The 21,850-nt window shown below is 42.8% G+C and overlaps 1 protein-coding gene across 4 annotated transcripts in view; it reads right to left on the bottom strand.

Annotated features, from left to right (window-relative positions):
• The window catches only part of LOC141760564 (ADAMTS-like protein 1), a 106,378-nt gene that overhangs the window by 32,769 nt on the left and 51,759 nt on the right, over nt 1-21,850 (bottom strand). For 3 of the 4 annotated variants that reach the window (XM_074623463.1, XM_074623460.1, XM_074623461.1), the window contains exon 3: nt 1,616-1,743. In XM_074623463.1, coding sequence (XP_074479564.1) covers nt 1,616-1,743 — 128 coding nt within the window. Of the gene's footprint in view, nt 1-1,615; nt 1,744-4,887; nt 5,110-21,850 lie in introns of those variants that run through there. The other variant, XM_074623462.1, reaches the window with a different exon arrangement.

Genomic DNA, 21,850 nt, shown 5'->3' with positions numbered 1-21,850 from the left:
CTCTATCACAGAAAAGAGTTATTAAAAGTGACATGCACTTTGGCGAGGGACATTGATTGTTGTGCTTTCATTTGTGAGGAAACATTACTGAAAAATCAGATCCCTATTGTCACTGATGGATTCAAGATTTGGTGCTCACATGTCCGTCTAGACAGTTTTAGGAGGTGGATGGGCAAGTGATCTCAGCTGACCCCTCAGGGCTATTTAACAGTCACATTACAGTCATATGTATTTTGAGCACTCCCATTACAGCCCATGGGAATGGAGCGATTGGTGAGATTTACTCACTCTATTAGGGACGCTGTCTGGATTTATTTGGCAGAACGGCCGTGAGCAACAGAAAAAGAGCCCCCACACTCCCTCCACCTTCACCCTCCTCCTTCCCTCTCTTGAATCTTAAAGCCATGATATGGCACTTTAATGGAAACCAGTCCAACCCCAGTCAGGACTTTGCTCTATAAAAGGGGAGATTACCTCGGATAGTGTTTGAACACACGCTTACAAATTGTCCATGTGATGTTTCCATTTATCTGAAGGTCGCCGAGGTTCTGACTTGAAATTAGACATATATACTGTACATCCTCCTCTCCTGTGATGTAAACACATCTTCAGACTTATTACGTCGCATCATTCTGGGAGTACTGCACTCATAAATGTCAATGTTTTTATGTCTCTGGTTCTCATAATAGCCATTTTTCAAACTTGTGGAAGACAATTAGAAATGTTACCAGTAGATGAGAATCACTGAGAATACTTTAGGTGTGGTGTCCTGTATGTGATTAAGCGTCAAGGGGACACCAAAACTTTCAAGGGCTCATTTTTTAGGAATTATTCACACTTTTTGTATACATTCATCAAAGATAATTAAGGAAGACATTGTTGAAATTAGTTGTAGCTTGTTTCTTAAGTTATTTTATTTACAGAAGTCTATGCTTCTCTACAGTACGTGTAGTTTCAGACCAACTCCAATCTATGCAAGACAACAGAACTTGGTCATGATGGGTTTAACTCGCCAGACAGGAGGTTTAGGCTTCAAATATATTTAGTAAATACCCTTTTAATTAAATAAATTCAAAGTCGTAAGTCATTACCGAGAACAACATTCCATTCTTGAGTCATATTAAATCAGAGTCGACTAATCGGTCGTTTTGGTTTAGTCGAATAAGATTTCTTTAGTCTATTAGTTGTTTTTTATGCTCTTTTTCATGCGGAATTTATTTCTAAGAAACCTACGAGCACATCTCTGGTAAACACAAGATTTAAAGTGGTGCTTTTGGGTGATTCTTTGTGGACAAACTCAGTTTTACAAATCTGATTAAATCAATTAATCGATCAGTTGACAAAATCGTATGAGTGTTAGTCGACTAAGAATGTCTTTGATCGAGGACAGTCCTATATGGCTCAATCAAGCATTCTGTCCTTTTGTTTCTCTATTAGCAATATTTCCCATGCAGCACCCCTATCTCAAATGTGCGATGTTGTAGTTGTAGTCATTAGCATGACAAATTCTGTGCTATATCTTGCATTATGCCAAAACGTGTGTATCGCCCTTAGTGTTGCCCACTACATTGTCACACATTTAGTATGTATCAAGTGGTATGATAGGCGGCCTTACTTGGAACTGAGGCATCGTCTGAGGGAGTAGGAGGCGCCTCCTCCACAGGTCCGGGAGCATTCGCTCCATGAGCCCCAGGCGTCCCACAGAGTGTCCCTGTCCTCTTCCGACCGGGCCGTCCGGGAGCTCTACAAAAAAACACGAGAAGAGACATGACTTGAGCAGAAGTGAAGGAGGAAGTGAAGAGTTAATACACGCGAGTGATCTGTCATGGACATCCTTGAGCAGTTTCTAGTCCCATCCATTCAAACCAATGCTATGTTGACTTTCTTTTATATTGTTTTGTCTACATTTATGCCAAGACCCAACCAAACATTTAACATGATAAAACCGAGTTAGTTACGATCGTATCTCCGTTTTGCAATGGAAGCAACCTGTATGCATACTCCTCAGCCATATGAGTTGTGGAGATTCTCTTGCAGAGCTCACTAAAAAAGCCAGAACTGCTAGTTGAGAGCCTGAACTAAATTCCAGGAGCTGCTGAAAACGAAACACGAAGTGCATGTGACAGGATGAGAGGGGAAGTAATCAAAAGCTCTCGACTTTTGCCCCTTTGCATATCTCAGATGTTTGAGTCATCCTTTAGATTATGAACTGCGAGTCCTCTCTTAAACTCGGGGCCTCACTCGTGTGTCTCCCTCTGTTAATTGCATCGTGCTGGATTTTGGCAGCGGCAGTAGGGATATTACTGCGCGATCCAAAGTCAATATTATGAGAAGATGAATTTTGCGACTGCGAGGACAATGTGCATCTCAGATGTAGAGTGACAGCCAAGAAAACCTCTCCACCCCTCTATCTTTTAACTCCTCTTTGCCTTTCAAGGCCTTTTGTATTTTCGGATTAGTTTCGACTGGATGGACTCACCTTGCTCTAAAGAAGGCGTTTATTTGCAAGGTTGGCACTGTCATCTGACGTGGATCATCTACTGCTTCCATATGAGTTATGTTTCTTTGTCTTGGCTTTACTCCGCTCTTCTCAATGCCCTTTGCAGCTCTGACTGAATGAAGTTAGAGTCATAGGCTCAGATGGCGTGAAAAGGAAAATAGATTGCTTTTGCTATCTAGAACAAGGACAGCTTAGCTCTGTGGAGGTATTCCACTCGAAAGCTGCCAAAAAAAAAAAATGGTTCTATACCTGTTGAATGGAAACCTGGAAAATGAAAAAAAGACTGGGATCTTGGAACCGACAGTGGGACAAATCATCCACCTCCTATGGCAGCAGGAATGCGGTTTAAGAGACTAGAGGTGCAAACACATTCAATAAAATAATCTGCCATTCAAAAGAGGCTTTAAGGCCGTGAAAAGGAATAGATGGATTTAAGAGAAAATTATCATTTTCCACAATAACCTGCACACGTAGGCAGTCTTTCTGCTGTTGGTGAACCATGAAAGAACATTTTAAGATTGCAGAAATGCAGCTTTTGTGAGCTTTAGACAGCCTCCCACCCGCGGGATCTTCACGGCAGTTTGTGCTCGCACATCCCGCAGAGTTTTTGACAGTGACACTAAAAACCCCAAATCCTGCAGATTTGGAATGAAATGTGTGGCACAACAAGCCCACTTACCCCTTTAACACACTGAATAAGGCAGAGAACTTTATGTGTAACACCTGCTCTTTAAAAGATTTAAGCCCACTGAGCTGACAAATGGTTTACAGTGAACGTCCAGCCTTGCATTGGAGATACAGAGCCTTGAGATTTTTAAAGGAAAAACTCAGGATACGCCAAGTTATTTTGACCTCTTTGGCCCCGTTCCCCCAACAGCATGGCATTGTGCTTCGTCTACAAAGATGAATGGATCTCACAGAGGAAAGCAGATACAAGGTAATAATACGGCCTTGATTATTTTCTTTGGGTCACGGTAGCAAAAACAGCCCACACTGTACGCGGCAGAGCGGGGGTGGCGGGTTCACATTATTAAAAGTGCGTGGGGACTGATATAAATGGCTGTCAGTGCTGATGACGCCTGAGGAACAGCAGAGGGGAACGGCGAGACCTAAACACGCAGCCAACGGAGCATGCGGCCAAACATATCGGCAACGGCGCTACTTTCCGCGCGGGCCAACTATTCCAGTGTTTGGATCCACGGTAAATAAACACGGGCTGCGCTCCGGGCAGCCGGTTAGCACACACTCCTCCTTTGAAAAGCAATCAGTGAATTTTGCACTCAATTACGGCTGGGAGCTGTTGCAAAGCCAAGGGAGCCGGAGGCATAACAAGGCTGGTGAGGAAAGAGGAGGGGAAGTAGATGAAGGGACGGAGGGATGGAGATGGAGATGAGGAGGTTGTTTGGCTCACTGTGCCGCTATTGTTCTCAATGAAGGCGGAGGAGCGCGAGGCTCCGCGAGTCAGGGCGGCCGTCCTGCTGGGATTTGGCTCCAATAAGCAAAAGGCTCGGATATCCACTTGGAGCCTTCCTAACCCTCCGCCAGTACGCGTCCCACCTCTCCCGCTCCGAACCCTCCAGGGTTTTTATTTTGCACCATTTACACAACAAAGCATTTAGACACATTTGTTCTCGGGCTCTTTCACTATGAGAAAAACAGAGCAAACATGTGACCACAAAGGCCCCCGTGGCTGTCAATGTTTTCACATCAAGTGGGAGAGAGGAAATGAGCATATGATAAAAAGACCACTGATCTCCATATTATGTTATTCTGATGGACAGATTCTATTTAAGTCACCTGTCAGCAGCTGGGACTAAGGACATTTTCCTTGAAGATGGAAAACTCCTCGACGGAGGAAAGAAACCAGACTCTGGTGCCTTTTTTTTTTCGCAGACTGTGTCAATATACACACGATGGCCTTTTCAGTCGGCAAGACATACGATATTTTGCACATCTGCTGAATCCCTTGTCGTCTGCTCCACGCCGCACGGCACTTTGCTCACCACCGTCACGGTGAGGCAGTCACTGTAATGTAACAGGGAGTCCTAACCTCGGACAAAACAGCTCGCTGACCTGCACGAGAATGACAAGTCTACCTTTGTGATAAAAAAACACAGGGGGGACTTTTCAGCAGGAGTAAATAGGACAAGTCAGGTCACACTAACTGCCTTGTTAAAGATGCTGAAAGGACTCCAGCATCTGAAGAGTTCACTTCTGCTGTAGGTAATCATAAAATACAAACTGTGCATGCATCAAGCAATCTATTAGAACACATGCTTCGTGGAAGTATTTTATGAGGAAATAAAAGATAAGAAACAAAAATATCACTAAACAAAATGATTTTTTTCCAGGATAAAAAATTGAGAAAGAAGTAAACATTACATTACCAGGATAAGAAGAGCGGTCACCAGTAGCTTGCAAGATAAATAATCTCGCTCCATGCCTTTTCAGAGTGTGTGTTTGTTTGTGTGTGATGCCCTCCTTCTCTGGGTCACTCCTGTCTGTCTGCCTGCCGTCTCCTCTCTGACTTGCTCCCGTTCTTCCTTCAGGAGTAAGGGGAGGGAAGGAGGACGGAGGACTGGGAGTGTGCGTGTGAATGTGTGTGTGTGTGTTTTTTTGCGTGAATGTTGGGGGAGTAATCGGGGTGGGGGGATCCGAGCCCCACGAGTCCTTCAGGTCTGGCACACTAGCCAATCAATAAATGGGCCTCAGTCAAGCGTGCTAGTTCAAACAAGGAGCTGGGCCAGCTGCAGCTTCACAACTTCACACATTCATGTGTGTGTGTGTGTGTGTGTGTGTGTGTGTGTGTGTGTGTGCGAGGCAGTGGTAGAGTAGGAATAATGGCAGACAGACAACAATTGTAAACCAATTTTCTTCCCCGTTTGATTCTTTCCATTTCTTTGTCCGATATCTCAAATTTCGGCCTCTTATACTCCTCTTTTTTTTCCCTCCCTGCTTGCCTTTTCTCTCATTTTATTTCGCTCACGCCGCTGGTTCTCATTTCTCTTTAGCCCTGGACGGCTTTGCTCCGTCTACTACTGCCAGCGCTGTGTTTTTTGGAAATGTCAAAAAATCGCAGTCATACCGTGCAAGCTAATCTACTAGCATGTTTTGGATTTGACAATGTTGTTTTATGACTATCTTTAGATAAAAAAAAAAAAAATTTCCATGCATGCACATCTGACTCCAAACATACATCTTAACAAAACTGAGACATATTAAGGAGCACATGACTTCATGAACCTCCTGACTGTGTTTTTGCTTTACAAGGAGTTACATGTGAGATCCCCATGTAAATCAGATGACATAGTCTGGTCACTGAGGCTATCGGGATAGACTTCTCAGCACATGGGGACTTTTTTTTTATGAGCTAAAGGTCTACTTCAATAGAGCCTTTCATAACATCTGGCAGTTTAAGCCAGCGAACATTTGCACAGTGGAGGTGGGGAACAAGCCAGGTGTCCCCTGGAGGGACAATACCTCTGGTTATAGAGGGGAAAAACAACCAGCGAGATGGACAGCTCTTGGCGCAGAGGGACTATACTATACACTGAGTAGCTTTCCAGTTTTAACTTTTTGAAATGGCAAGACGCAAAAAAACAAAAGGCTGAGAGTTAAAAAACATATAGGGCAGTCAAAGTTAAGCGCCAAGCCAATGGTGCCCCCTTGATGTGACTTACAAAAGGTAGCGGGCGATCATTCAGGAATTCAACCCCGACGTTCCAAAGACAATAAAAACTCTGTGCCCTTCAAATCAAGACTTCAAATCCGCCTCCCAATCAAACACCAAATCAAAAACCACATAATTGCTATCAATTAAGGCTGCGAGGAATGTGCTGCACTCCAGAGCAAATAGTCAGCAACCCTAATCACAACATCGGAGCGGATGTCTCCACACTTCACCAGCACACACACACACTTTTTATACTTGAGTTATACACAGCAAACCAGTCTTGAAGTCTTAACTTGCTGCTGACAGTATGGGACTTGGCTTGTTTGACTTGGTAGTGGGGGGGATGTCTGTACATTCTGCGAAACTGGGGAATTATCCACATCCACGTGCGCACACACTCCGCTATCCACTTAACACCGGTGTACTTTGCGGTGCCAGCGGGGAGGGACGCGGACGTGCACGTTTTCACAGGCCTGCACAGAAATTATACCCCCTTGCACCCTTAATCCATAACCTTCTGATATTTGCTTTCAGAAGAAATCCTTCTCATATTTGCAAATGTACGACTACAGAAAATAAACTGCGGCATCGATGGTGTGCCCAGAGTTTAAAACTAAACACCCAAGGAGGAAATTAATGTGTTTGACTGACACTCGCTTGGAGCCAGCTCTCTACCACAACATTGCTGGAGGTGTCTCCTCACAGTTCAAACAATAATCCGTGAAGACGATGGAGGTGAGAAAAAACGATATAGCGCATTGTTATTTTACACAAGGGCAGGCTTGGGTATTAGGTTGCACGAGGGAAGCATGCAAGTGATTTAGAAGATTAGAAGGGAACTGATTGTCCAGACAGACACTCACATGTACTATTTTTGTAGATCTGACCATCATTTCGAACGGTTATGATAACATTGTACTCCCCTACAGTAATCGCTGAGATCTGGGAACGCGGCAAAATCACTCCAACAAAGTCCAACAGGGTGAGAAAGAGGTTACCTTGCACGGACGCTGGATTCGCGATGTCACAAGATCACGTGGGATCACATATCATATAAAAATCCATCTTGTCAGTCTTCAATTAATGCGTTTGGGTCCGGCAAGCCAGATCACGGACCAATCAGCATCCTGTGAGGAACTACGGGCAGCTACGGGCGTGGCAGGCGTGTGTGAGACTGTCGTGTCTAGAAGGTAACCCACAAGTTGCCAAAACTCTTTCAAGACTCGCTGCCCGACAACCCATCCTAACCTTACCTTAACCATTCGATGTCTAACCTCAACCAACTCGCAAGATTTTCACAAATAAATATGGTAAAGGTTACGTTTGCATGAATATTCATTTAGGTATGATACCATACTTTGGAGGGATTGATTTTCTCCAAGTCTTTATTTAGTTTGTCTCTTTTATAATCATTTTACCATTGAAAACGTTTGCTTTGATTACATTTGTACCACAGTGATAACTTACTGTAACTGTCAAACTTACATGATTGATTTTACCGCTCGTATTTTTTGCCCCATTTGACTTCTTTTTAGTGACGTTGCCATCTTCCCAAGATTACAGCAATCAACTAGGTGCTTACCAACTTCATCTATTAGTTTAAAGAAGTAGAAAGGACCACATTGTACCACCACGAGAGTTATCAACAACTCTTCCCAGGTTCCCTGTTGAGATGACTTATTTGTACAGGAGCTGACGATGCTGTCCACAACATAAAGACCGAACATGCGTTCAACAGCCTTGCTCACATACTATCCCTTACATACATGATGTTTGCTGTCCAAATGGAAAATAGTGGGAGATATTAGCCTTCAACTAAAGACTATGATGTAGGAAGTTGTACCACAGCTCGAAATTACCACAGTCACGTTGCCTGTTATTTCTTAGACCTTTCTTAGACCAATTAATATCACTGCAAGTTTGAAAACTGAGGCAAAAACATTGCTTCTATCAACACTCACTGTCGGGTAAAATTACACAAGAAAAGTTCTCTCATGCGAAATAACATATAAATGTAAACTGGCAGTGTTTTTTAGGTCTTGTAAAAGGTCACCAAGTGGGCTTTCCAAGCAGCAAAAGTTTAACTGATCCTTTCCTCTACTCCTCTGTGGAGGAATCGAGGGTCAAATTAAGAGATTGCCATATTACGGGGTGATGACCTGAGTTAACGGGCCCGGAGTTCTCCGAAACAGAGACAAATGAAGCTAAAGTTACCAGGGACTGACATTAAGTTACACTCAAGAGCCCGAACCCTCAGCTCCCACGAGGAGACTTAAATGGTTCAGGCGGGATAAATGGTAGCCTCCCACAAACCCCCACAAACGGCGTATGTGCTCCAGGCATGATTTACACCAAAGCCATTGTTTAAAAAGCTTTCTGGGCCACAGTATAAAATGTTTTACCAGGACAGTGATTTTACGACATGCAGCTGAGAATCAAGCACACTTTCCCGTCCCCCTAAAACCTGAGGATTAAAATAAAGATGTAATTCCCTGACAATCAGCTAAATCCAATTTAAGCCAGATGGGAGGTGAGCTGCAAAACAGCAACTCAAAGTATGCAGCAGTGCAGCTGAAACTTTCAAATACTCCCTAAATATTCTCTTTATTCTTCTTTGTCTTTCATGATTAGCATTACAATTTCTTTCCCTTTCGTCCTTCTTTTTATGAACTACTTGATCGTGATTATTTACGATTATTTAATACTTGATATGGAACGGTGGTCAAAAGAAATGCTGGGTTTACAAGCGATATGAGTAATACTTGGTTTCAGTATTTGGTGGTAATCTGAAGATGACAGATTTACAGAGCCATAAACGCATCTTCTGAGGATACTGTATCATGGTCGAGGTGGGAGGAAGAACAGTGAAGCAAGCAAGGCCATTTGAGGGATAAATAATATGCTCATGGGAAAGAGAAACGCCAACTTGGCCTTTAATGGACCCATCTCTGCTGGCATCCAGTCCAGCAGACCTTCGGACTGGAACTCCCTGCAGCTCCGCAGAGGAAGACATTCGTTCTGCCTGGATATTGGTCCCAGAGCTTTTTACAGCATGAATAAAAACAAAATGATTTGTTTTTGAGAATAGCAGCTGCATAATAAGGACCTTGTCAGCTTGCATAGGCATGGGAACGTCAGGTGACGTTGTGTTGGATGGCTTCCCGATGGTAATTTCAACATTTAAAATGGCAAATATATCTTACATCCGCTATTTAAACAGGGCAAATAATATACAGCAAGGTCAACAAGGGCATCACTATATTAACGTTTTGTTCTACGACATAAAATACGTTGAATATATGAATTTTGAAGCTTTTACGTGTCTTTAAAAAAGGCGGTTGCTAACAAGTGGCTAAATGAGACTACTAAACGTCACTGTTCACCTTTTGCTTAATGATGGTGACGAAGTGGTGAAGTCATGCGACTGTGATAGCATGCGAGCATTTGCTATTTAGCACCGAACACAAATTACAGCTGAGGCCGATGGGAATGTAGTTTTGCAGACATTTAATCACAAACCAAATTATTGGACAAGCTGAAATTTCGACCTGATGATGGTGCCACATGAAAAGTCAGGGGAACACCGAAGTTCATACAATTAATCTTGGATGAACATGAACAGCCGTCAATGGCAATCCATCCAATTGTTGTCGAGATATTTCACTAAAAGACAAAAAATGTCAACCTTGTGGTTGCGTTTGAGAAAATGTGAGGGGGTCACCAAAGATTCATCCTCTGGGGAGCATGAATGTCTGCACAAAATTCCATGGCAATCCATCCAATACTTGTTGAGATATCTCAGTGTGGACCAAAGTGGTGGACCAACTGATCGACGGACTGACATTGCCATCCATAGATAGCCAGGTAAACAATGACATAAGTATATCGTAAATCATTAATATATAAATGAATTATTTGTTGGTAAGGAAGACGTCAAAAAGAGCCACGCCTGCTTCATTCAAACAGCAACCAAAAATACTTTAATATCTTTAAATATACATTTTATAATCGTTTACTGTACTCTTTATAGTGACATTTTGAATGAGCCTGTAACCACAATCTGATTCCACCTGAGCAAGCCTCTAAAACTCCCACAGAGCAGAGCAGGAATAGGGCACATAATTAAGAATCAGCAGTGATATTTACTGCTTCCTGAAACTGCGTTCATAGGTTCTCAGCACCGAGCTTTTCCCATTAGCACATCCAGGAGAGCTCATATGTTTTAGCAGCTTTCTGGTGACTGCACAGGCTAACTCCATCAGGGTCCCACTACACCAACACTACACCCCCCCTCCTCCAAATGCCTCTCTGTTTGACCCAACCACGGCCACTGTGGCGTTTTAAAGAGGGTATGACAGGAGGGGATGGGTATAAATTAGCTATGTAAAGCCGCTGGAGTTGGCTAAACCGGCTCGCCATGGTGGGCTGGAAGGAAACTGGGAGCGTGAGACCTGATCTGGGCAGACGCTAAGCACCATGGCTTATTTATGGACTCCTATAGCCAGCATCAAGCTTGACTGATCCCCCTGTGCTTCACAATGGAGACCATATTGCCATATCATCTGGATATTATAGCCTTTCAGAACCTTTTTCTGAAACTGTATTTCATTTGCTGAAAACTCAAATATAAATCAATAAAACTAGCTGACTTTAAAGAGGCTATAATCATTATTTTTACCTTAACAGTGGAACATATGACTTACTTGTAGGTCAAAAGGGTCACTTTTGACCACTTTGAAACAAAACTGGGCTCAAAAGGGGAGTCAACATTGGACTTACATTCGTAGGATGGCAAAAAAACACAACTCCAAATGAAAGCTAAGGTTGCTAAGAGTCTGCCGTGAGTTTAAATAGGCAACTGTTTGCTAACATGTTAGCCATAACAACTTAAAGGTGCAGTGTGTAGGATCTGGTGGCATGTAGAAGTGAGGTTGCAGATTGCAACCAACTGAAAGATTTCCAGTGTGCCATTTTCAGGTGATTATACCCAAAAGAAAACATACTTATAATTACTTAATATTATATTCAAATAGAGCCCCCCTAAATTTTACACACTGTTCCTTTAACGGCATAATAACTATAAGGTGATAGCATGTCAGACGTTGTGTTTTTAGTTTGTTTTGCTGCCCTCAAGTGGCCAACAAAGTATTAATGCAGCTTTAACCTTGCTACATTTTAATTTGAAAATCCACAAGTTTACATAAATCATATATTATCTTTTGTTTTGGTAAGAAATATACATACAAACAGGCTGTATGCATTTGAATAGCCATAGTTATAAATGATTCAAGGACTCTGAAGTTCACTTGCTTAATTGACCTCACATAAATGGGTCTCTACCAAATATTGAATTATCTATTAAAATAACAATAAAACAACATGTAGTGTCCAATAATAAAGTGAAAATATGACTTCCTTTCTTAACACTGCTGAATGAACGTGTCTGTACATCCTCTCTCTCGTGGTCCTGTGAAACTGAACAGAAGACATCACCGCTCCATCTGGGGCTGTTCACATTCGACACGCATCCTGGCCTTGTCGTCCCTTTCCCCCCCCCCCCCCCCTTAAACTCCTTCCTGTCTGAGTGACTAATTTATTTTGGTTTCCTCATGCATTTCAAAATAAATTACTCTAAAGTAAGTATGCTCTTGAAGTGCGCTTCTATCTGCTGACATAATGCTACAAGTTAGTGGTGGCAGCAGATCTAACATGTGGGACTTGTAATCCGTAAACACGAGTATCATTAATTAACAGCTTGATCCGTTTTATCGGATACTAAAAAGGCAGAGGGTGCTTGTCTTAGGGTGCTTAATTTATCCCTTGTTGACATGCTGTTTCCAGACCAAAACGTCTGGGGAACAACAAGAGACATTAATGACAGGGACTAAAACTGCTGTCATAACTGTCACAGCTCAAAGCTCATGATTACGCAGCACTTGTGATCGGCGGGGTAATGATTGAATGCTTCAACCACTGTGACGGCAATCAAAGTTTTGGATTATGACCAAATCCGTCCGGCTCTTAACGGGTTAAGACAGCTCTCTGGCTCGTCTGAACATGACTTTATGTTTTTCTTTGTTAAGAAGTTTGATAACTCAATCCCCTGCTTAAAAGTGAGGGCCGAGTTCGCTTAGCTCCGAGGTAGTTTAGAACTTGTTTCTGAGACTTGTGACGAGTGTAAAACCTGGACAGCTTTGTTCAGGAGGCTGTCTGGGAAAAGTGTGCGTAATGATGAAGAAATATTGCAGCCGTTTGCGGTAATCAACGCTGTGAAACCAAAGAGTTTTCGGCTGCAATAGGCTCCATCAGGATTGCAGAACTGTAAATATGACATCCACATTCATGTCAGGGTCCATAGATAGTTAGTAGGAGAAAAAGGAAAATACATTAGTGCATGAAATGGAAAGCCTAGATATATAATAAATGTTGCAATTATCTACTTCAAGCAAACAGCTAATTTTAGCTAATATCACAATGCCAATAGACGTATAGAAGCAACATCCTGACTAATTACTGCATTCATGACATGAGAGTTGAGAGAAATGAAGTTCAAAGCTGTAAAACAGGTCTTCTTGAACTGCAGACACGAAACAGGCTCTTGTTAACCTCTTTAATAATTGCAAAACGAGACACGAGCAGAGACACCGAGCAGCGACTCCAAATAAAAAAGGCACCTGGTTTGTCTCAGCGGCTTATTATTCACGATGTGCGAGTGCGGAGTATTTACACTCGGAGAGAGACGAAGCTCTTCTAGCCACAAGAAGACGTGTCTGATCTCCTGTATGTGCTGCACGCAGCTACGGTTTCAGTCTTTAACCCCAAAATTGAGTCACATCAGTAACATGTGTTTTTCATTGTCGAAAATGTATTGTGTGTTGTCTTTGGCGCTGGGACCATCAGAGAAAGGGATAGTAATATGATAAAGGTGGTCAAAGGAGGCTTTAACCCTTGGAGCGTCCTCTGAAATCTGACATTTTTCACTTGGTTAAATAATGATGCAATAACGAGCAGAGCAAAAGGGCGTGTGTACTTCAGTTCCTTGTTGTGACCTGTGCCTGACCTACAAATATGGAAACGATTAAAGGAAAAATGGACGACACCTCGAGCACATTGTTCCAACTCCCTTTGAGGAACACAGAAATTCACTGAAATCTTGTATATGCATGCTATTAGGTTTTCAGCAAAACACTTCTCAAGCAATCACTCATTTCCTGATGAAGGCTCGTCTCAGGATGAAACATGTTGGCTGTTATTATTATTGTTCAAATATGAGCTAGCCAATTTAAAATCTGTGAAAACTGGCTTTGAACCTCAGTCTTTGTCCTTCATGATGATGGGTTCAAACATGTGGTTGTATATCACGCTTTGTAAATCAAAAAGATTGTGTGTTTGTGAATGTGTAGAACAGATTTGAAATTGCAGAAAAAGCGAGACTGTGTCAATAAAATCTGTGCACAAATTGTAACACCACACAGTTACTTGAAACAATGGCTTTTGTGAACATCCGAGTACAGATTCAAAGCAGAACTAGAATTATCGCCTCGCGGTTGTATGCCTCTGTCAGCCAGTCAAGTTGTTTACACTCGTGTCTGTCCAAAATGTCATCACTTTGTCATTTTATCATGTTAGACATTGTCATAATTAGCATATGAATACATGAGATTTGGCCAAAAATATGTTTTTGTGAGGTCACTCCGTCCGTTGACCTTTGACCTAATCGTTCATCCTCGAGTTCAAGTGAACATTGTGCCAAATGTGAAGAAATTCCCTCAAGGTGTTCCTGAGATATTGCCTTTACGAGAATGGCACAGATGTGAGGTCACAGTGACTTTGACCTTTGCCTACCAAAATCTAATCAGTTCATCCTTGAGTCCGAGCGGACATTTGTGCCAAATGTGAAGAAATTCCCTCAAGGTGTTCCCGAGATATCGCTTTCATGAGAATGGTATGGACGACCGTAAAAAACATAATGCCTTTGCTTCTGCGACAGCTCAGCACTCAAAGTTCCCACACTGTATGTGACAGTGAAGTTACACATGCACACATTTCAGTTACAACAAGTACAAATTTGGCCGTGATATCTGCACAAATTTGAACTAGTTGAAAGATGATATGGATGGAATATTTACAGTTAGATTATTCCATTATTATCAGAGGGCGCTTTGAACATAAAGGCTTTCTTAGCTATCGACTTAGAGACTACAGGAACAGGAAAAAAAAGAGCTGTATAGAGTGTCTCAATTGATAATTAGAGGAGAAAGTTTTACATAGTGAGGGTAATTGAAATGTATACATTTATAAAGAAACTGCAGCCAATGCCGCTGTCTTCTTATGATGGGAGAGGGCAAATTAAGAGCTTCATACATTGTATTTAAATGCATGATTGAGAGATGACATAAGTTCTTATGCAATACGCCTCTCTGTCCGTAACTTGCCACGGTGCTGGGAGTGCTGACAGCTCTTTCAAGCAGCCACGCTTCAACACATGGACTGGGCTTTGTCCTGCAGCAGCCACATTTAGAGAGAGGAAGCAATCCATCAGCCTGCCACGGTGCGGCTCCGCAATCAAGCATTCCTCACCCATATGCTTCTGTAATCAGCTGAGAGACGCATAGAAGATGCGACCGAACTGCAAAAAAAAAGGCACAGGGAGGAGGATGTCATTTATCCTTAGATGGATACATCATGAACTGATCACCGTTTCATTTGGCTGACTCTTCTGTTAATACGAACAGGAAAGAGAAGAAAGCGAATGAGAGACGGATACTAAATGACATGAGTGGAAAAAGAGCACATATAGTGACTCATATGAACCATACACACTTCCTTTTCATCTGCATTCTCTCTCTTTAAGATTGTCACTCCATCACGTCTTCTTTTTCTCTTTCCATCCGTCTTGTATTATATGTACTGGATAGCGTTTCAGCTCGGCCTGTCGGAACCCATCGAGCCGATCGCAGATCTATATGGAAAAGAGCACTCACACGCCCGCCGTCCTGCCCTTCTTTTCCAAAACCACTGGCATATCAAGTACAGAGCGCTCACTAGTAGGTCAACAAGGAAATATGGCCCATGGGACACATATTATGGGTTTTCACCAAAGCCTCAAGATAAACACGACTCAAAAATATACCCATCCTCCCCTCCAAATTTCCCCTCAGGCTCCCGCCCGACAGCGAAGAGGAGCTTTAGAGCTACTCTTTTGGAAGAAAAAAAAACTCACAGGACATGAGGCTGTTGTAGCCACGCAATGCCAAGTTTCAAGGAACTCAGAATCCAAGAAGCATGACCACAAGATAATGGCAAATGAAAATAGCTGACATCACTTCTCTGTATGTAACTGGAGGCGAAACAGGGGCGGCGTCCTCGCCAACTGAAGAGGAGGACCAGCGGTGCCAACTGAATGCTGAGAACTGCGTGGGGAAATCATTCATGTCTGTCTTCACTAAGCAGTAGCATTACACAATCATCGGATTAATTTGTGATTATTTTCCACTTTATTTACATCACTGGTGTGATGTCATATCTGTCAGGGATGTTTAAAGCAGCTATAATCAATATTCTATAATCTGTCAGTTGGTCCACACTGAAATATCTCAACACCTATTGGATGGATTGCCATGCCACACTTTGTACAGATATTTTTGGTCCCCAGAAGATTTGTTCTCACGCAACCATGAGGTTGACATTTGTGTTTTTTAGTGAAAACCCCACTCTCTGAGATTCAGCATCTTTTAGCTCATTGTTGTGGTTTTCCAGCCCCCAACTTTACTGTTTTGGTTCACTCTCACGGCTCTCATGCTGCTGTTTTGCACCAGAAAAGATCTAAAAACACACTGCATGCTACCTGTCCACTAACAGTAGACAGACAAGGTTAACTACAAGCTGGTCAATTTTGTAACCCATCGGATATCAGTCTGATGACGAATAAGCCTCTGGGGGCAAGGGGCTATATTTCTTGGGGTTCTGGTGCCAAGACTTCCTTTTCCGTGCGCTGCTCATGTTTTTACAGTCCAATTAACAACTTGAGATGCGAGACTGGAGTTGGAGTTGAGAGACGGCGTGTACGACCGGATTGTTTCACAAGTAGCAAGTTTACAGGCTAATTTTAAATCAATAAAAAGCTAAATCATCATCAGACGATAGCCGGTGGGTTCTGAGATTGCATTTCAGCTAACTAAAGCTATACTAAAATCTTGCCTACAGATTGTACAAGTGAATGCAGAATCTGTTGTTCCAAGCTGGTGAACACAGTGGGATATTTAACAACTAAAGAGCCACATATTTCCTTCAGGAGTTGGTGGAGACCAAAAACAGAGCTAAAAGGGGAGTGAAAATTGGACTCAGATGGCTGCAAACACGACTCCTAATGAATGATAACGTTGCTACATATCTACTGGATGTGCAGATAGACAAATATTTGTAACAACATCATAACTTAAAACATGATGGCATGTTCATTTTGTGTTCAGAACTTGCTTCTGCTGCCCCCAAGTGGCCAAAAAGTCAGTTAAAGTCAGTGGATGCAGGTTCAAAGCTACTGTTCAATGAGCAGTTTTATGATGCGGCCTACAAGTTTTATGATGTGGCCTAAAAGAAATGTCCACGTCTTGAAGTCTGTGGGCAGTGATTGCACGGGGAAATGTCAAATTATCTACGATATGGAGTTACAGGACTTGGGCAATGATGATAGGTTGCTGCTCGTCATGGGAGCCTGTATTCGTGTGCCTGAGTGTATTCTGGGTAATGCGTTTCTGTGTGTGAGAGTGAGAGCTATAGAGACAGAGAGAGGGAAAGAGATGAGAAACTGTCTGTGTGTAATATCTACACTGGTATGCCAAGTAATACATCATTCCCTTAAATACAATTTGAGGAAAGTTTATATTGCAAAACTCACGCCTCGGGCTATGTTCCTTTATAGTTCTGTTGAAATGTGGAAATCACATCCAGTTTCTCTTTCACAGTTTACAAAACAAAAACCAGCAAGCGCACGCTCATGAAAAGAAACCTCATGTGTCCTCCTTTAAGGTTAGCGTCAAGTCAAAGCTTGCCCAGGTGATGGAGAGGGAGAGGAAACGTTTGGATGCATGGCTGAAGAGTAACCGCACAGGAAGAGAGCTGCAATGGATCAGCGCACCTCCATCCCATCCCACTCCCACATTAAAAAAAAAAACCCTCTACCCTGTTTTCACAGGAGCTTTTGGGCTTACAGCTGTCTAAATATGCTACTGTAGTGAACTCCCTACCAGTGAGGTGTTTGCACCGTTATACAGGCAGCAGCTGCTCAGGCGGTAAAGCTGAAAAGCAGGAAAAGAGAGGAAAGGAAAAAGAAAAATCCACGAGCATGCTGCCCATAATAATACCCAGCATTACTTCTGTCTATCTTGACTCCTAATTGGAGCTATTTTCCGGGGGGCTAGATTCCCTTTCTTATACCTTGCTTATTTCAAAGTATAAGAAAGCGACAGAGACACGGAAAACACTCTGTAAAATGTGTGCAAACAAATATTCTCAAAGACATACCAATCAATTATGAGAGAGAGAGAGAGAAAAAAGAGCAAGCACCGACTTCTCAACACCTGAAATATTTTCCGTTGCAGCCTTTAAAGCTCAAGAGCAGCATCTTGTGTCTGAGAGACAAAACTACAAGTCGCTTTAAAGCTCATCTCAAAAGCTGTTCAACAGGTTGTAAAGACAGGCCGACTGATGAGTTCAGCTTCTCAAAATAGCGTTTATTAAGTTGAATATGATTATGTTGCATGTATTATTCATTATTCAACAGATGCAAAAAAGGGTAGCCTACAGGTCAAGTGACAGTGAGCGAGAGACCAACCAGATCTGTTGACTTTGACCTTTGACCTTTACACAGAGGTTAGAGCCAGAGGGTTTGATCGTAGTTTTTTTATTTCTGCGGTTTTTGTTTGAGTGTTTGTTTGTTTTCTTCTTTTCTTTTCTTTTATTTTGATTTTTGATTTTGGTTTTATTTGTCTTGAACATGTTTTTATTGTGTTTTTTTTAAATGTGTGATATGTATTGTTACATGTTATGTTTTTGTTGTGTGTGGACCCCAAGAAGAGTAGCTGCTACCCTGGTGGCAGCTAAAGGGGATCCGAATAAAGAATAAGAATAAGAATAAGGCAAGAGAAAAGAGATATTTCTTAGCGGGTCGGAACAATAAAATACTCATGCAGGAGCAGGGTTTCTATTAAAAAACTCTTGAGAAAAGAACGCAAGTCTGCGAGCTCCAAATATCAGTTTCAACTCCCGGCTGCCTCGTACGCACACGCAGACACACACAGAGTCCATGGGAGGCGCAACAGAAGAAGGACGAGACTCATCTGGAGTGTTTGGGGTGGTCCGAGCCCTCTCCAAGCGTGGCAGAGGTTTACACAAAACCCATAGCTTCTGGCATCAGACACAAAATAAGAGGGTGTTAGAATAAATCCTCACTCCCCCCCTGGCCCATAGACCGAGCTGACATATCCATACATCACGCATACATGTACACATCTTAAATCATTACCGTTAACACGAACACTTTGCTCTCGCTTTGCTACGGTCATCAAATTCTCGATGTGAGGACAAAGAAGATGTGAAAAGAAAAAGCAGCTATAGCGGGGCCCCCCCGTTCGAGCGCTGCCAGACAGGAGCCACAGGCTGAGCTCATCTAGAAGGGCTTCACTCTACGCCTCCCTCTAATTGGTGTCTATTGCAGCGCGCCGCCATGCAATTGAGGGCAGAACAGCGCCAGGCCTTAAAACCTCTCCCTCGTCGCCACCTCCACCTCCCACCCATCACTCCATCATCTATGGCAACCCAGTGAAAGATGGAGTAGAAGAGCAGCTCCACTACCATACCTCATCCCCTATCATTATCCCAGTGAGGTCACTCAGAAAAGCCGATTGTGAGAAATGCTGCTCGTTTGCTTGTGGTTCAACCTGTAAAACCCGAGGCGCCACAAATCATAACCTAAGAGTACACAGTGCATTCTTAAAGTAGGAAATTAAACTGTGCTCAACACTGGAGGAATGAGCTGAAAAGGATGTTTCTCCTTTCTGAGGTTTATTCATTTCTAACTGAATAGAGATGAGCTCTTTCTGCACAATATTAATGATTTCTTCAGCGATCAAATGATTGATGGCTTTATTTTGTTACCGCAGGCATTCACATTTGGCTCCACAGCGATGCGAAGATTAATATCATAAATCACGGACATGATTAATCCTCACAGACAACACAATGCAGACGTTTCATCGGGGGACAACGCAACACGAATAGTTGTCTTTGGTCAACTAACACCCTGGCTCCCGGCCCGAGGCCTCCAGGCAATGTTTTCATCGCGGGGCCTTCGCCGTGCGCTACGGGCTCATAAATCTGGAAGCTTCGATGCTCCGCTGGGTCACCTTTCATTGCGATTTGGGTCGGGATTCAGAAAAAGAAGCTGGAGAAAAAGGAATTCAGGAAGTTTGCACGCATGTTGTGAGTGGGAGGATGCGCATCCTTTAAAACGCCAGATGCTGGTCGATACAGGACTTTTAGATATTGGTTTTCTTGTTTTGTAAAAGGTCAGTCTCCATTTCTGACTTCTGAATAGACCTCTAAGCCCAAAGCCCAAACAGCCCAACATTTTAAAAACACACACACATACACATACACACATGCTTAAATCCTGATCCTTTAAAATCGCTTTGGCATCACACATGGGCTTTGACTACTTTTGCCGTGCTTAAAATATCAGCTTCTCCAAATTCAGTGTCCGGTGCGTGCATCTGGGAAGCATCTCTGGAGTTAATGCCACGCTGACGGATGAATAGAAAAAGGCCCCGTTTCTCGAAGCCTCCGTGGTTTCTACGCTTGCGTTCGAATCAAGAGACCGGGCCGCGCTCACAATCAGCCCGAGAGCATTTTATAAACCTCATGCATCAGCACTCAGAGGCAAGACCAATTAAACCACAACCACAGCGGAGTTGTTGTACAACGGAGAGGGTAACGTGCATCTGGGGAAGAAGACCACAAGGCCATGTCATCTAAAACAAGCTGCTTCTGCTTATACGAGATGTTTAACTAGATTTACCGCCTCGCGGTTGTGTGCCTCCGCCAACCAGTCAGGTTGCAGTTTACATCTATGTCTGTCCAAAATGTCATCACGTCATCATTTTATCCTGTTAGACATTTGTGTGAAATTGTCCTAATTAGCATGTGAATTCTTGAGTTATGGCCAAAAACGTGTTTTGTGAGGTCATAGTGACCTTGACCTTTAAGCACCAAAATCAAATCACTTCATCCTTGAGTCCAAGAGGACGTTTGTGCCAAATTTGAAAAAATCCCCTCAAGGAGATATCGCATTCACGATGAGATGAACAGACGGACGAATGGAGGGACGACCCAAAAGCCTCCGGCCATGGCTGTCACCGGTGCAGAGGCATAAAATTTTTTTATTATAATAATGTCATACTGCTGAATATCCTTCAAAAACATTATGTGTAGTCTCCGTGACGTCACCCATAGGTTTCTGAAGGTTAGGCATTAACCTTGAATGGTTATGATAGGTTGTTGGCAGCGAGTCTTGCGCGTTTTTGCAACTTGTGGGTTACCTTCTAGACACGACCCCAAAAGTGGGTGGCTCCAGCCGTCGCCACCTTGGTAGCCGGGAGTTAGGCTAAGAGATGGATCGTCGGTGGAGCTGAGGCGGGATGCAGCAGAGCAGACAGCTAGCGACCTGGTACGGCATCCATCTGTCACTCAAAGCGGCCACACCCTCAGCTGTGCCTAACTTTAAGCCTTAATATAATTTAAACGGGTGAGTTATACAAACATTCACCGCCGTACAGTTGTCATGAACCAAAATTGTTTTTTATACCAGGCTGTAAAGGTGTTTATTTCTGCTGTAAAGTCAGCATGTTAACATGGAGGTCTATGGGGATTGACTCACTTTTGGAGCCTCAAATGGCCATTCAATGAACTGCAGTTTTTGGCACTTCCATGTTGGCTTCATTTTTCAGCATTGCCGCTTGGTCATTACTATACCTAAAACTTTCCTTTGGATGCTTTGTTTGGCAGAGGTCTTTGTGTACTTTGGATTAGTTAGAACAGCTGCAATCAAACAACACAAACTCAGGTTAATTAGCAGTATATCACGTTTACTTTTAGTTCTTTTAAATAGACCTCCATTTGCTCTTGTGGTAAAGCCAGCTAACATTTGGCTAAACTAAACAACCGGGTTCACAGAATAAGAGAAGCTTAGTCAAACAATCAGAAGATAAAGAGGAGATGTAAAAACACTGATTCCTAAAACATTGCCCTTCAAACACCAGTCAATATTGGACTTCTGAGATTTTTTGAGTACCTTTTTTCTTATACATCTGCTGTCTTCTCCACAACGTCAAGTCAAAAAAATTGTGTGTGTGTCCGTCCTTTCGATAAGCTACCAGGGATGCAGCGTTAAGCACCAGCCAAGGACCATAAAGTTGTCGAAGAATACCATTTACAGACTAGCAAGCTCCACTGCTTCATGCCCTGCAGAAGATTAGTGTGTGTGTGAGAGAGTGTTGCCAACATGAGACAATGTGAGAGTGAATGAGAGACTCGCATGTATCTTTACCTGCAATCTAAAGAGATCCTTACAGTAAATTGCGCTAATTTGAAGTCAGAGGCTTACCTCCGTGTTATATAAAGAT

The sequence above is a fragment of the Sebastes fasciatus genome, chromosome 22 (genome assembly GCF_043250625.1).
Source record: "Sebastes fasciatus isolate fSebFas1 chromosome 22, fSebFas1.pri, whole genome shotgun sequence".
NCBI classification, from domain to species: domain Eukaryota; kingdom Metazoa; phylum Chordata; class Actinopteri; order Perciformes; family Sebastidae; genus Sebastes; species Sebastes fasciatus.
The sequence above is the reverse complement of the archived record's forward strand: the minus strand, read 5'-3'. Positions and strand labels throughout refer to the sequence as shown.